At 39.2% G+C, this 15,627-nt stretch overlaps 1 protein-coding gene across 6 annotated transcripts; it reads right to left on the reverse strand.

Annotated features, from left to right (window-relative positions):
• Positions 1-3,713: 3,713 nt before the first annotated feature.
• LOC117631289 (WPP domain-associated protein-like) lies at positions 3,714-9,010 on the reverse strand. Of its 6 annotated transcripts, none has more exons than XR_004586306.1 (6): positions 8,807-9,010; positions 5,682-7,922; positions 5,425-5,568; positions 4,887-4,988; positions 3,846-3,935; positions 3,714-3,751 (listed from the first exon to the last, which is right to left on the reverse strand). XR_004586306.1 is itself a non-coding variant. In XM_034364352.1 (6 exons), exons 2-5 carry the CDS (start codon positions 7,763-7,765, stop codon positions 3,876-3,878), a joined length of 2,373 nt encoding a protein of 790 aa, XP_034220243.1. In that variant the 5' UTR covers positions 7,766-7,922; positions 8,807-9,010; the 3' UTR covers positions 3,714-3,751; positions 3,846-3,875. The 6 variants fall into 6 exon arrangements, 4 of the variants coding, with proteins under 4 accessions (XP_034220243.1, XP_034220246.1, XP_034220244.1 ...); XM_034364352.1 differs by having other exon boundaries at positions 5,442-5,568; XR_004586307.1 differs by having other exon boundaries at positions 3,719-3,751; positions 3,855-3,935.
• Between the last annotated feature and the right edge of the window lie 6,617 nt (positions 9,011-15,627).

Raw genomic sequence — 15,627 nt, forward strand, 5'->3', positions numbered from 1 at the left:
TTTCTCAGTGTTCAGTACAATAACACACTCTTGGTGTGAGAAGAATATAACCGTTAGCACAGTACCAGCTGGATGCAATACATCAAAGCAATCTCAGCCATTCACTATCTAACCAATCAAGCTATGACACCTGGACTAAGTATAAAGAAATACAAATAAGCAGAAAAACAGAACTCTTAATCATGAAATCAACTCAAGCACTTATAATTCAACACTCCCCTTTAAGTCTTGAGGTGATTTCACTCCAAGCATGCCTCTGAGATAATTGAATTTGTCTTTGGCCAGAGATTTGGTAAAAATGTCAGCCAATTGTTCATTTGTGGGACAATATTCCAGATTGATTACTCCTTCTTGCAATGCATCCTTGATGAAGTGATACCTCCTGTCAATATGCTTTGTCTTCTGGTGGAATACAGGGTTTTTAGTGATTGCAATTGCTGAGATATTATCACAATGCAATGGAGTAGCTTCAGTTTGAAGCTCTCCAAAATCCTCTAGCATAAATCGAAGCCAAATAGCTTGAGTAGTAGCTTCAGCTGCACTGATGTACTCAGCTTCTGCAGTAGACAGTGCTTCACTCGGGTCTTTTAAGACAGTTCTAACCATCTGAAATGCTTAAGTGGGCATAAGAATGACTTTAAAGTTAGTGCACGCACTTCTAGGAGCCGGGGGTCAGGGTTTTAATTAAATACTTATACCGAGCAGTTTTATGAATTAAATACTCATGGTGGTTTAATCAGGCACCTGGGGCCAGGAAGACCCGCATGAGGGACCTTCAGGAGGTCCAGCTAGCTCGGAACAGAAGTGAGTGGACTTTTCTTTTATAAATGATTTTATGCAAATGAATTTCATTATTTGATCTTGAATAAGTTTTATTGATTATGGTTTTCCTATCATTATTTGTTGAAGTTAAATATCTTTATTTATATGCTGCCTAGTTGAATATGCTAAAAAGATATGGAAGTAAAGCTTGAGATATATATATCAATTAAATGGCAGCAGAGTTCTAGATTTAACAAAAATTCAATTATTCATCAGATCTTTCAGAAGTTTTATATTTTCTTAAGCCACCTTAGGTACCCAGTTATAAAAACAGGTTGCCTTCAGTTTTGTTAGCGCGCTTGACATTTGCCTCAAGAGTTTTGGGGACGCCCGGACCGTGGGAGCTAGGAATACGGATCAGGCTGACTACGGTCCCCTGAATCCTGCCAGTTTGCGGCTCGGGCTGACTTTTGTCACTGAGACATGCCAGGGGAATTGACGGATTATCGGGAATTGACGGATATCAGGAATTGACAGAATTAAAGGGGTACACCTAGGTGGTAGTTTTAAATTTATTTCAATGCTTTTAGGAGAGTTTTATTGACCTTGAGCATGATTGGCATATATGTATATAATTATGTGAATGTATTGATTTTAGTACGAATATAATGAAGAGGAAAATTCAGTTTTGCATAACTGTTTTTATAGTGGGGTTAGTATGTTCATATGCTATTTTTCTAAACTTTGTTTTGGGTCCACTCACCCTTTTTGTTGTTTTGCGCCCCCAGGCCGTAGACGTGCATCTGAAAGCCACCACAAGGCAGTTTCCGCTTCCTGCATCTCTTCAGCTTAGTGTAGGGTCCTTGACCCTCCAAATGTTCTTCTTGTAAATTAACCGGTATAGATGCTCTGATATTGCCCCTGGGCTCGAACTTTACTGTTGATTGTATATGTATTCACGCATGCTGGAAGTTGGGTTGTATTTATGCTCGTTTTGACAGGTGAAATTTTGGGATTGAACAAATTACAGGGGAGACTCTGCCGAATTTTCGGTAGAAGTCAAGGCTAATTTGAAATTAAGTTTGTAACAGAAGGGCAACCAGGTTATTTGTGCTTGGCACCTGCCAGATGTCGATCACGAACAGGGTTCGGCTCAGATTCTAAAAGGGAAATTGGGTCGGGTCCTGTCACATAAGGCTCGCTTGTTTGCGCAAGGTTTCAGTCAAGCTTCTGGTCTAGATTTTAGTGAGATGTTTAGCCCTGTTGTAAGGCATACAACAGTCCGATTGGTTTTGAGTATTGCTGCTATGAACAGGTGGTCTCTTAGACAACATGATGTGAAAAATGCTTTTCTTCATGGTGACCTTGAAGAAGAAGTGTTTATGCGCCAACCTCAAGGTTTTGAAGACTCTAAGTATCCAACCCATGTTTATCCATTGAGAAAATCTCTTTATGGGCTAAAACAAGCACCCAGAGCTTGGAATGCAAAATTCACAGGTCATCTTCCAGCCATTGGTTTTACTGTTTCTCATTCTGATCCAAGTCTCTTTGTTAAGCATGTTGGTTCAGATAGTGTCATTCTTCTCCTCTATGTTGATGATATTATATTGACTGGTTCTAAAGATAGTTTAGTTCAAGAGGTTATTGATGAATTAAGTGTTGTGTTTGAAATGAAAGATATGGGGCGATTAACCTACTTCTTAGGATTGCAGATTTCTTACCATGATAATGGAGATATCTTTGTCTGTCAAACAAAATATGCTAGAGATTTACTTGCAAAGGCTGGTATGGCTACATGTCGATCTTGTACTACTCCATGTAAGCCACATTGTCAGCTTTTGGCTTCGGAGGGTGACTCCTTATCTGATCCAACCATCTATAGGAGTATTGTTGGGGCACTGCAATATATTTGACATTCACTCGACCTGATCTTTGTTATGTTGTTAATACTGTCTGTCAGTATATGACTCAACCGTCCAATTTACATTTTCAGTTGGTTAAGCGCATCTTAAGGTATATTCAAGGTACTTTGGATCATGGTCTGAATTTTACAAGTGGATCTTGGGATCTTCATGCTTATAGTGATGCAGATTGGGCCTCAGATGTGAATATTCGCACATCAACCACTGGTTTTGTGGTTTATCTTGGCAACAATCCAGTTTCCTGGCAATCTAAGAAGCAAAATTCTGTTTCTAGAAGTTCAACTGAGGCTGAGTACAGGGCATTAGCTAATACAGCAGCTGATCTAGCATGGGTTCGACAAGTTTTACTTGATTTAAAGATATTCTTACCACAGCCTCCTACAATACATTGTGACAATCTTTCAGCCCTTGCTTTAAGTTCAAATCCTATGTATCATTCTCGGATCAAACATTTAGATATTGACTACAAAAGAAAGACTTGTTTGTGCAGTATATTCCCACTGAAGAACAGGTAGCAAACATCTTCACAAAAGGACTACATGGTCCTATTTTTCTGAGACATTGCAGGAATCTGCAACTTAGCAGCTCAGCTGGGTTTGAGGGGGAATAATAACCATATATTCATATCATATTGAATGTCACGTGTTCTGTTTGTTTGTTAAGAGAGTCTGTTAGAGTGTTAAGAGAATCTATTAGTTTGTTAAGAGAGTCTGTTAGTTTACTATATAAGCACTATTTTATTGTAATCATTTCTGAATATAATCAATACAAAGCCCCAAATTCTAAACAAAAATAACATACTCGAAATCTACACAAATACACCACTATCCCGAGCCACAATATCAATAAAAACTCAACGCTTCTGAGTCAAATATTACACTACATATTTACATAATAAATTGAAATTCAACATATTACATAAATGGCTCCCTCAGTGCTTATTACAACTATAAATTTATTCACATACAAACAATGAAAACTAAACACACCACAACTGTAAATGAAGCATCTTTCTTTGACCTTGGTTACCCTGCATTCGATTCTTGTCACCTCGAGGATTAGCCCATCTACCATCAAAACATATTAAAAAACAATGTCAAATTAATAGATAAAAATCCATATATAGTTATAGTAGTTATGCGGCATGAACGAAACCCTTACAATTGAAACCTTATCGAGTCAAAAGGTAGATCAAACTGCTTTAGTTTGTCCATGTAATTTTCCTCTTATGAGCTTCAAGATCTCAGGTATCTGCGAAGCACAACAAAAGTTGAATCAATACATGGATGATTTTATCTGTACATCAAGCATTCACGACACTAGGTTGTGCGTGTTGTGTTTTTGGCTTACCATACATAGGTTGTATGTCCTGACTTGTTTTGGACGTGGTTGACGTGTTCCAACCTTTTTTTGTGTGGGATTTCTAGCCTAATCTAATAGGGCTTATGTTTCCTATTCTTAAGTAGACTTGTAACCTAAGTCAAATAAGCTATAAATAGGACTTTTGGGGCTAGGTTAAAGGTATAATCTAGAAAACAAGGGGGCATCAAATTGGGTTTGAGCCAAAAGGGTGAGAGGTAAATAGAGAGCTAGGGTTTGAGAGAATAGAGAGCTAATAGGCTTTTCTTGTAAACCAAAGTTGTTCTTATTCTTCTAGTGAAATTTCTCAAGGGGATCATTGGAGAGGATGTGGACACGTTACCGAACATCTATAAATTTCTTGTGTTCCTGGTTGGTTTGTTTACTTTTGTGTGTGAGCACGCTCAATTTCCTTCATCGTTGGTGTGGTTTGTTTTTTCTCGTAGTCCATTGATAACAAGATCTTGTGTGTTTCCGCATAATAGTGCACAATAGTGAGAACCAACAACCAAGTACCCATTAATAGATATAAGAATGCCTTCCGACTAAATCCCAAAAATATATAACTTTGTACTAAATCCACAAATAACTAGTTAAGAATCCCAACATCCTACCTATATCCCATTTCGAAAAGCTTTTTTTCCCCACATTTTTCATGTTTCAAGTAAATTTTCATTGTTTCTGTAAAATTTTACTTCATGTTTTCACAGATTTTCTAAAATACGAACAACCGATATTTCCACCGAATCAACAATTTCATCCTTGCACACAGGTACCGGAAAATATAAAAGTAAGATAGAGAAAGCTTGACAAATCACCAATCAAAAGAAGAAAACAACTTACTCCAAAATAATGTTGCAATATTGGTGAATAATGATCAAGGGCCATGTATATTTTTTCAACCAAGCTCGATAGACTGTCCACCTCCTGCCCCAAAAGATCAACCTGAAATCCAGTGAGAAATGATCCATTAAATATACCACAAAATTACACGCTTATTACAGTATCTGTAAAAAACTTACAAAGTATGTTCTTATGACTTGGGGAATAAAAACTTTGAAGGCTATCTTTGTAATCAAATTTGATATAATTATATACTAAAAATATATCTAATTGAACCTTCAAACACATATAACTCCAAGACGTTTTCAAGTAGAAAAGAAAACTAAAGTAAAGCTTAGTACTGTGAAACGGAAAGGAAATCAAGATTAGTAATGGAAGATAACTTCCAATCATATTTACAATACCATTCTATCATCCAACAATATGTCTCAAACCATCTTCTCCCATAAGTATATGCAAGCAACTATTCAATTCCATAAGTTTCATAGCATGAAAGACAATCCGAGGCCGAAACATCAAGTTGAAATATGCATAATACCTATCTGATTTACATACCTCGGCTTCAGCTTTTTCAAGGTCAGAACATTTCCTTTCAAATCCCTGCTTGTATAGAATCTTTCTTTTTACAAGTACTTTAGCTTTTTGTTTAAGCGAACGCGATTGAGAACTCAAAATCTTCAACCTGGAAACAAAATCACAGAAATACAAAAGGCATTTAAAGTTAAAGCACAGAATTAGAGCACGAAAGGCATTTACAGGTAGAGCACTTATAGGTTACAATAACTGAGCAAGTACCTTGAAGATTTTCCTGAAATATCTTGTGTTACTCTACATTCAAAATCAGTAATCGCTCTCAATAATCCACGGCTATAGACAACTAATGATTTCAATTGCTGCTTGAACTCCCTTTCTTTTGCTTCAAACAAAGACACAGCATTCTGCTTCTCTTGGTTGACATCAAGAAGCATCTGATCTAACTTGCAAATATCTGCCTTATGTCTTTCAACCAAATTACGATGTGCAGCATTTGATTCACCCCTTAAATTTTCAAGCTCTTGAGCAGCTAGTTCACATCGCTCCTTTTCCTTTTCCAAGGCAGCTGCTGCCTCTTGTTCCAATCGCTTCTTTGCTTCTGCCAGAAAGAGTATTTTTTGGTTCAACTTTTCTTTGTTTGCAACCTCAACTTCTAGTTGTTTTCCTTTTTCTAGATTTTCCATCTCAGCATCCTTCAAGGCTTCTCTGAATATAACTACAACTATTTCTTGCATGATGATGGACTCCATATTCAAATGTTCAATTTCACCCCTTAAATTTTCAAGCTCTTGAGCAGCTAATTCATATCGCTCCTTTTCCTTTTCCAAGGCAGCTGCTGCATCTTGTTCCAATCGCTCCTTTGCTTCTGCCAGAAAGAGATGGCTAGAAGATTCACCATTGTGCTCTGACATTTTCTCTGCAGCTTCAGAAACTTGTAGTGAAAGGCACTTAATTTCCCTCTTCTTATCTGTGAGCAAATCTCTGAGCTGGGCGTTTTCTGAAAGGAGTGATTCCCGTCTGTCTTTCAAACGGCTAAGACTTTCTTCATCGATACCAAATGTAGCTTTTGGCTCATTTTCGACAAGAATGTCATCTAATTTAGAAATAACCTCAGATATTCTCCTCCTCAGCATGTCAAACTCCTTATTCTTCTTTGATGGCAAAGAAGATCCCCGTTCTTTCAACAATTCCCTCCTGAGGCTGAACAGTTGTTCAGTCATATCTTGATTTCTCTTCAACTCAGTCATCTCAGTATTATAATAATTTATCAGTTCATCTCTTGACATATTTATTTCTGACTTATCATGCGCGCCATTTTCTTCCCAACTAGATGATGATGATGATGATGATGATGATGATGATGTTGATGTTGGTGATGATGTTGATGTTGGTGATGATGTTGCTGGAGATGGAGATGATGATTTAAGATCGTTCAAAACCTTCCGGTGGGGACGGTCTCCCTTCTTAAAATTATTACTTTCTTCGTCACCTTCCAAAGATACATGAGAAGATAGCTGCCCAAAGTCAGAAACAGATAGTGATATAGAAATGGCGTCCAATTCCTGCTGTAAACCTGATATCCTCTCTTTCATCCTTCCATGCCCATTCACATTTTTATCACTATAAAACTGGTCCCAAATTTTTTCTTCGAATCTCCAAATGCAATTCCTCATCACAAATGCTTCAATTTCTGCTTTAAACTCCTGTTCCTGTTGCCACTCACGTACATCAGCCTTTGACAAGCGAACCATTTGTTCCACCTCTTGAAAGCCAGTTTCTATTGCACTCTTTAGACAATTCAGCGTCCTATCTACACCAATCCATCTGTCAGAAACTATATCTTGCTGTATGTCACTCAAACCCAACAACTCAGAAATTATCTTAACTGAGCTGCCTCTTATGCTATCAATTTCTGCCTCGAGATTCTTAAACTCCTCTTTAGTTGCTCCTCTTAAGCTGCTCAAAGATTGTTCTATTCTTTCGTGCTCTAAAATAGCTTCAAGAGAGCTAGGATGCATCTTGTCTTTGGTACCTTGTTTAATAAGTCTGTTTGACTCCTGGCGCATTGCTAAAGACGCCAAGAATTCATTTTCAACACCCTCAACATGTAACATTTCTTTCAATTTAGTCACCTCTAGTTCTTTATCAGCAATTTTCTTTGCTGCCTCTTGTACCATACCCCTGATGACTGTGTCACTCACCACCCTCAACACGGTCAACCGGTCATTGATATCTTGCCAATAAGAATCAAATTCCTCAACAAGGTCAACATCCCCATTATCATTCTCCTTCACATCATTGCTAAGCTGCAACCCTCCATTGCATAATTGAACACCGTTACTCATGATTTATAAACTCTCCGCAGCTTCTTAGATTCTTTCGCATGTAGAAAGAACATTACCAGCAAGACATTGTACAGAATACCCACTAACAATGTATAATCCCCAGAAAGTTATCACTTAGGCCCCAACAAATACCAATTTACTATGCAGACTTGTCGAACTGCAAAATTTCATTTCAGAAAAAAAAAAATAATAAATTCAGAAGCTTACCCAGTGAGAATCGTAAACCATGATGAAAAAAAAAGTCCCAATAATTCTAATATTGTAGAATCAACTAAATTTCTTGGAAGTGTGAAACAAATTATAAACGGACCTGCTTAGGTCCCAACAAAAATGGAACAAAACAAAAGAGAGAAAGCAGTATCTAAGTCATTAAAAAAAACACAGTACCTAACTCTAGTTATTTGTTTTTCTAATTTCGTTCGTTTCTACAAGGACATAAGTCAAGCAGAAGTAACCATTGTTTTTCCCTCCGAGACCAAACAGAGTGAAAAGACCATATGGAGAGAGAGAGAGAGAGAGAGAGAGAGAGAGAGAGAGAGAGAGAGAGAGAGAGAACAAGCTGAAAGACCAAAAAGGATTATAAAATTCACCTTAGGGCCTGCCATGGCCCCGCCCCAAAAACCCCTCCCACCCCCACCCCCCAATTTTTCCCATACACTGTATTATATAGCTACAGCTCATATTTTGAAGAATAACAGACCACCGTATAACCATTGTAGTGGCCCAATGCAATGATTGAATGCAACCCCTATAATCGCTTCATAATAATTTCATTCACAATTATATATTACATGTTTGTAGTCCCACAATTAATATAACAAAAAAGAAGAAGAAGAAAATGAAGCCATATTAGCCAATTAATCCTCCAATACTCAAAATCAATGACTTTGTTCATAGTCTATTATTTATTAAAATTTTCTTTTTTAAAACTTGTGTTACGGTCCCCAACACATACAATCCTAGCTCCCCCCATTCACCAAACCAATTGCATTAAAAAAATACAAATTAAATATTTAAAACTGGAAACACCAACGTACTTACCAGTGAAGAAGGCTGAATCAGGTGATGATGAAGAAAGATAAAGAAACATCGCAAGTGAAAGTGATGATGACAAACATGATTGTTTACTAAACAGTTCCTTTGCTTGTATGCTTGGACAAACTACTTTTGTAGATGCTTAGTAAAACAAGTTCAAATACCAAAATGAACTATAATATTCAGCTTTTTAACTATTCTTTTCTCAACTTGAGCTTTACCAACTCAATTCCAGACCAAAAAATAGAAAATAAAAATTAAATATTTATAACTGGAAGCACCAAAAAATTACTTACCAGTGAAGAAACTGAGTCAAGTGATGAAGAAAGATAAAGAAATATCACAAGTGGAAAAAGTAATGATAATAAACATGATTGCTGACTAAACAATTGCTTTGTATGCTTGGACAAACTACTTTTCTGTGCTTCAAGTAAATCTTACCGGGTGATGTTAGGACAAACTACTTTTCTGTGCTTCAAGTAAATCTTACCGGGTGATGTTAGGACAAACTACTTTTCTAGTGCTTCACTAATCTAGGGTCATTCTTGGGAGAGCTTTTCTCCAAACTTACACGGTTACACCAATGGATCCTTAGCTAGAGAAAAAAGGTAATTGCACTAGAATTTTTCTCCTCCACGTGCTAAAAGTAACTACGTATAAAATAAAACATTTTAATTATTTCTGGAGATACAGCGATCAGGGGTAGGGGAAGGAGCTCAATAACACATTACCAATTTTGCATAGATTAATTGGGAGGCTATAACCTCTTTTCCAGTTTGATTGATATTTACATGATGAGCTTTAGTGAAAACATGTGAAGCACCAGGTGTATTACATTAAGAAAGTCTATATCAATGTTATAAACTCCTCCTCCACAGTGACAAGAAATACTAATGGGAGTTGGACACACTTTGAGTATTGTGTGTTTTTTTTCCTTAACCAGCAGGCATGTTGAAAGTCTGTTATTTCTGCACACTTAGATATGTCAATATAATTTATTTATGCCACTCAATTTTTTAAACCAATTTTGTCCTGGAGTGTCCACCAGAATTACGAGAAGCTATAATAGACCAATATACATTTAATTTTTACAATTATAAATAATGGTTTTTTATTTATTTTTCTTTTATGTATTTTACTATTATTTTACTTAAAATTACAAATTTACCCTTATTACTAACGGAAAATTGAATGAAATTTTGAAATATTTTAATTAATTCAAATGTTAAATTGGTTAACTTTTTAGTTCCGGGGGTTAGTTTGATTAGGGTCACAGTTCGAGAAGTAAAACGACACTTCACTCTATATATTAAATGTAATAACCCAAACCTACAATTCATAATTAAGGAATATTTTATTTTTTAAAAGACAATTTTGCCCTCGGAATATTTTATTAAGAAAAAGGTGACTTTTTGATCGAGAAGGAATTTGACAATTCCACTTACACCGTTGCGTAGAGCACGGTGAAATGAGTTCATAGACACGTAGTGGGCCCGAATCGAGTTGTAACGAGAGAGTTATGGTCAAAAGAGTCTCAGTGGCACAACCGTAAATATTTTGAAGTTGGATTTATAAAACCAGCTCAGCCTATCTCTCTCTCTCTCTCTCTCTCTCTCTCTCTCTCCTCTCCTCTCTCTCTCTGCCTCTTCCCAGAGACATGCTCGTTATTGCCATTGGCATTGGGGTTAAGCATTCAAACCCCGATGAATTCCCTTTTTTTTTTTTTCCAATTCCCGGCGACGTGACATGTGCTAGCCGAAAAATGCAGAAAACTGCCGGGAGGTCACCGGAACTTCAACGCCATCGATCTCCCTCCTCCGGCCACCATTTCCGTCGACCCAGGCACTCGGGACCAGGCAGGCTCGCAGGAGAGACCTTCCGGAGGTCTAGAATCAAAGCACTGCAATCAATCAAAACCACCACTCGGATGTACCCCTGTAATTCCGTCAATTCCCGCTTTGGTTCTCGGGCGACACACGTTTATCCGGCCAAGCAACCGGTGATATCTGGGACTATAGTCACTGATCCGGCAAGTAAGTCTGGGTGACAAACCCAGCAGCAAGAACCGGTAGATTCGGGGACGGCGTCACCGATCCGTAATCCGCAGGTCTCGGGACACCAAGTCAATCCGAGCCGCAAATCCTGGCAGGTCTCGGGACACCAAGTTAAGCCGAGCAGCAAATCCTGGCACTCACGGTCCGAGTGTCCCCGAAACTCGTCAGGCAAATGTCAAGTGCACTGACAAAACTGAGGGTAAACTGGATGTCCGTAGACATCTGCATAACTGAGGGTAATAATAATAGATGGGTACTCACGGTGGTTTAAAATATATAATATTTCTGGAAAATCTGCTGAAGAACTGAATTTTTATTAAATCAAGAACTCTGAGAAAATATAATATATAAATCTTATAATATTTCTGAAAGATCTGATAAATCTATGCATTTCTGTTGAATCTGAAACTGTACTGCTACTTTATCGGATATAAATCTCCGACTCTGCTCTCTATAATTCTTTAGCATAGTTAACTAAGCAGTACAAAGATAAAGACATTTGGCTTCACAAACCATACTAGGAAAATTCACAATCAATTAAACTTATTCAAGATCAAATAATGAAATTCATTTATAAAAATCATGTATAAAAGAAAAGTACACTCACTCCTGGTCCGAGCTAGCTAGACCTCCTGAAGTCTCTCCTGCGGGCCTGCCTGGTCCCGGGTGCCTGGGTCGACGAAAATAGTGGCCGGAGGAGGGAGATCGACGGCGTTGAAGTTCCGGTGACCTCCCGGCGATTTTCTGCATTTTTCGGCCAGCAAAGGTCACGTCGCCAGCGGGGAAGGGTCGGGAAAGGAAGGGGAGACGACGGCGGTTAAAACGCCACCTGTCCTGTGGCAGGTGGTGCCCTGGGGCGGCGCCGGCGATCTCTGGAAGGCGACGGGCCGTCTGCGTGGGAGAGGAGAGAGAGAGGGTCGCGCGAGGAGAAAGAGAGGGCTGAGCTGGTTTTATAAATCCAACTTCAAAATATTTACGATTGTGCCACTGAGACTCTTTTGACTATAACTCTCTCGTTATAACTCTGATTCGGGCCCACTACGTGTCTATGAACTCATTTCACCGTGCTCTATGCAACGGTGTAAGTGGAATTGTCAAATTCCTTCTCGATCAAAAAGTCACCTTTTTCTTAATAAAATATTCCGAGGGCAAAATTGTCTTTTCGCAAAATAAAATATTCCTTAATTATGAATTTTAGGTTTGGGTTATTACAACCTACCCCCCTTACAGAAATTTCATCCTCGAAATTTACACGCCTGTCACTTGAAGAGGGGAAGGGACTGCTCCCGCATCTACTACTCGGGTTACCACAAAGCCTTTTTCACTGAAAGCTAACACTTTTCATTTCAAAATCTGAACTAATTGCTTTCCACAAGTGAAGTCAGCTTCCAATTCTGCTGATTATTTGTCTAACACATGAGAGGGATCATATTTTTCTTTTCGGAGCATGGGAATATGAAAAACATCAAGTCACTGTGATAGATTTGCCGGTAAAGTAAGCCTGTAAGTTCCTTGGCCCACACGTTCTATAATCTCATTAGGTCCGATATAGCGAGGACTTAGTTCCCTCGCTTCCTCAAATCTCACTACACCTTCCTAAGGTGATAAATTTTGAAAAATACCCAACTGAAGATCTTTCTTCTATTATCTGCATAACTCTTTGTCAATCCTGGGTCACTTGAGTCTTTTACTGATTAATCCCATATGTTTTCTTTATTTTCCACCCAACTTTCAGATACCAATAACCCTTGCTTACTATTCCATCTTCATACTGAGGTGGTCTATACTATGTCTCGTATAAGGCATCAATTGGAGACATCTCAATTATAGGCACCAATGACAAACTTGAGATTTGCGATCCCAAGGAAGATCAGTTCGTCTAACCACTGTCGTTTGAGGCACATTCTAAAAGGGGTATCTTCTCACCCCAATCACCCCAAAACTGCAATATACAAGCTCTCAACAACCCTTCTAAAGTCTGAGTCATTCTCTTAGGCTGACTACCTGTCTGGGGGTGAAATGTAGTACCAAACTGCAATTGGGTTTCATAAGCTTCTTGTAACTGTGTCCAAATCGGGAAATAAACTATGGGTCTCGAACTGAAACAATAGAAACTGGTGCTCCATAAAGTCTCACGATCTTATCTGTGAAAATCTTAGCCGGTTTGTTCAAACTATACTTGGCTCTCACTGGCAGAAAATACGTAGACTTGTTGATTCGATCCGAGAGAGATAAGCTACTGCTCCTGAGGATTTCATGCTGAGTGTATCTGTAACAACATTAGCTTTTCTTGGATGTTGTTCGGTGGTGTAGTCATAATCTTTTATCAACTCTAAGCAGCTTCTTTGCCTCAAATTTAATTTCTTCCTCCTGTATGAATAAATATTGTAATCCTTTGTGATCTGTAAAGATCTGGCATATTTCCTTATAAAGATACTGCCGCCAATTTTTCTAAGCCAAAATTACTGTGGCCCGTTCCAAATCATGAGTAGGATACTTTGATTCATGCTTCTTCAGTTGTTGAGACGCATAAGCGCTCACTCTACCATGCTGTCTCAGCACAAACCCAAGTCCTTGTTGCAATGCAACACTGTAAATCACAAGTTCCCACTAACATCCTGAGTTTGACGCAACCCTTTTTACAGTCAAATAGGTGAGCGGTGTCGCTATAGTGGATAACCCTCACAGAGCGACAGTAATACTCGACTTACTCAAAACAACTCTGTATCTCAGTAACACTAGTTGGCCGTAGTCAATTTTACTACTACTTCAATCTTTTGAGGATCAACAAAAATGCCCTCTGCAGAGTTCATGCGTCCCAAGAAACTCACTCTGTCTACCCAACATGGATACTTGCTGAACTTGGCATAAGGTTGCTTTATTCTCAGAATCCACAACCTAATGTTTAAATATATCATATGTGCCTTCTGTCTCTTGGAATACACCAAAATGTCATCTGGGCACACAGTCACGAAGCGATCTCCGTAACATCGAAACACTGTTCAAGGGTGGTCTAAACTGCGGCTGGTACATTCCTTATCCTCATAGTATCACCAGGAGCTTATAGTGCCCATATCTCTTTCGACACGCTGTTTTAGGCACATACTCTTCTCTTACCTAGTAACTGATGATATCCAGGCCTCAGGTCACCTTTAGGAACTATCTGGACACACAATTCCTTACTGCGAGGCAATGAACAACTATTTCGTACTGTGATCTTGTTCAGCTCTCTGGCGTCCATGTATAACCTTATGGTGGCATCCTCTTTCTTAACTCATACTGGAGCACCCCAATGAGAGAAACTAGACTGAATGAATCTCTTATCTATCAACTTATGCAATCGAGTCTTTAACTCTTCCAACTTTGCTGGTGCCATTCTGTACAGTGCCCGAGAAATGAGCTCCGTTCCTGAAGTGAACTCAAAATGAACTCGATCTCCTGATGAGAAGGGAATCCAAGAAGATCCTCGGGAACAACATCTGTAAATTTCTGTACTACTGGAATATCTTCCAATTTCATCTCATTATCTCTGGTACTCTTCCCTGGGCCATCTACTGAAGCATGGTATCTGGCAAGCGGTGATGCAGATGCTTCCTGCTGGGACATGTCCTACGCTCTGCTTATGGCCCTGGAACGTCCACCAAGTCCCCTCGGCTGACGGCTGCCTCGACTGGCTACACTAATCTGGGCCCACCACTGGACGGAGCCTCCATAAACTGTGGTATCTCCTATAATCTACCCTGCATACCTGTTTCGATACAGTTGTGATCTTTCTATGCTGAGGGAACAGCGAACAATCCTTTCAAAAAGGTCCAGACTGTCAACGGTAATAACCTCCAGTAGTGCCCTACAAGCAAGGCCCGGAATAGTACCTACCACACCTGGCATCTTAGGGCCGACTCCTCCTGCCAGATCCTGACAACAACTGTCTTCCAATGCCTCTGGCTGCACTAGCCCAAGAGCGGTTTCCAAATCTACTACCTTGGCTGGAACCTCCACTGGAACTAAATCCAGGTCGGTAGTCTCCAGAATTGCGGCCACTCGATGATCCAGAACTGTAATTACCTCTCTTAGATAATCCCTGACTAGTATCACCTATGTCAAAATGCTGCGTACGGAGTTCACCCCGTAGTCTGCCCATTATTCGGCTGCTTTCAAGTAATGAGGCAGACATCACTACATCACCAACATTAATCAGCCACTAACTGATCACAATACCTCGGATGGAAGCCTTTAACCCCATCGTGAAAAGGTATTATTTCTTGCTTTTATTCTTCACGAGTGGAAGACAATATTTAGACGGTTGAAACTTTTTCTCGTACTCTGATACAACATTATCCCTTGTCCAACTATAAAAACTCTTGCATCTTCACAATCTGGTAGGTCTATGGATAGTACTGACTGTCAAATGCGGTTCTAAAATACTTGCCACGTACTAGTCAAAGGATCCCGATATCTCTGCTTAACCGAGTTCCACCAATGTCTGGCATTTCTGTTCAAGAAGGAGATGGCTAGAGTAACCCTACTGTTCTGTAGAACAGCCATGACCTCCATGATCTGCTCCATCCTTTCAATTTAATCCTCATTTACTACTGGGTACAACCATCATCAAAATTAGTGGCCCCCCCAAGCCTCTTTACCTGATCTGCATATCTCACGGAGGGATCTCTGGGCTGCCCAGTCCTGGCTAAAGCCTGAGCTAACAACTCCAAAGTCTACTGACGAGCCTCTAACAAAAGACTACTCTATCGGTTCAGATACCGGTGCAGTTCC

Source organism: Prunus dulcis, chromosome 6, assembly GCF_902201215.1.
Source record: "Prunus dulcis chromosome 6, ALMONDv2, whole genome shotgun sequence".
Classification (NCBI taxonomy): domain Eukaryota; kingdom Viridiplantae; phylum Streptophyta; class Magnoliopsida; order Rosales; family Rosaceae; genus Prunus; species Prunus dulcis.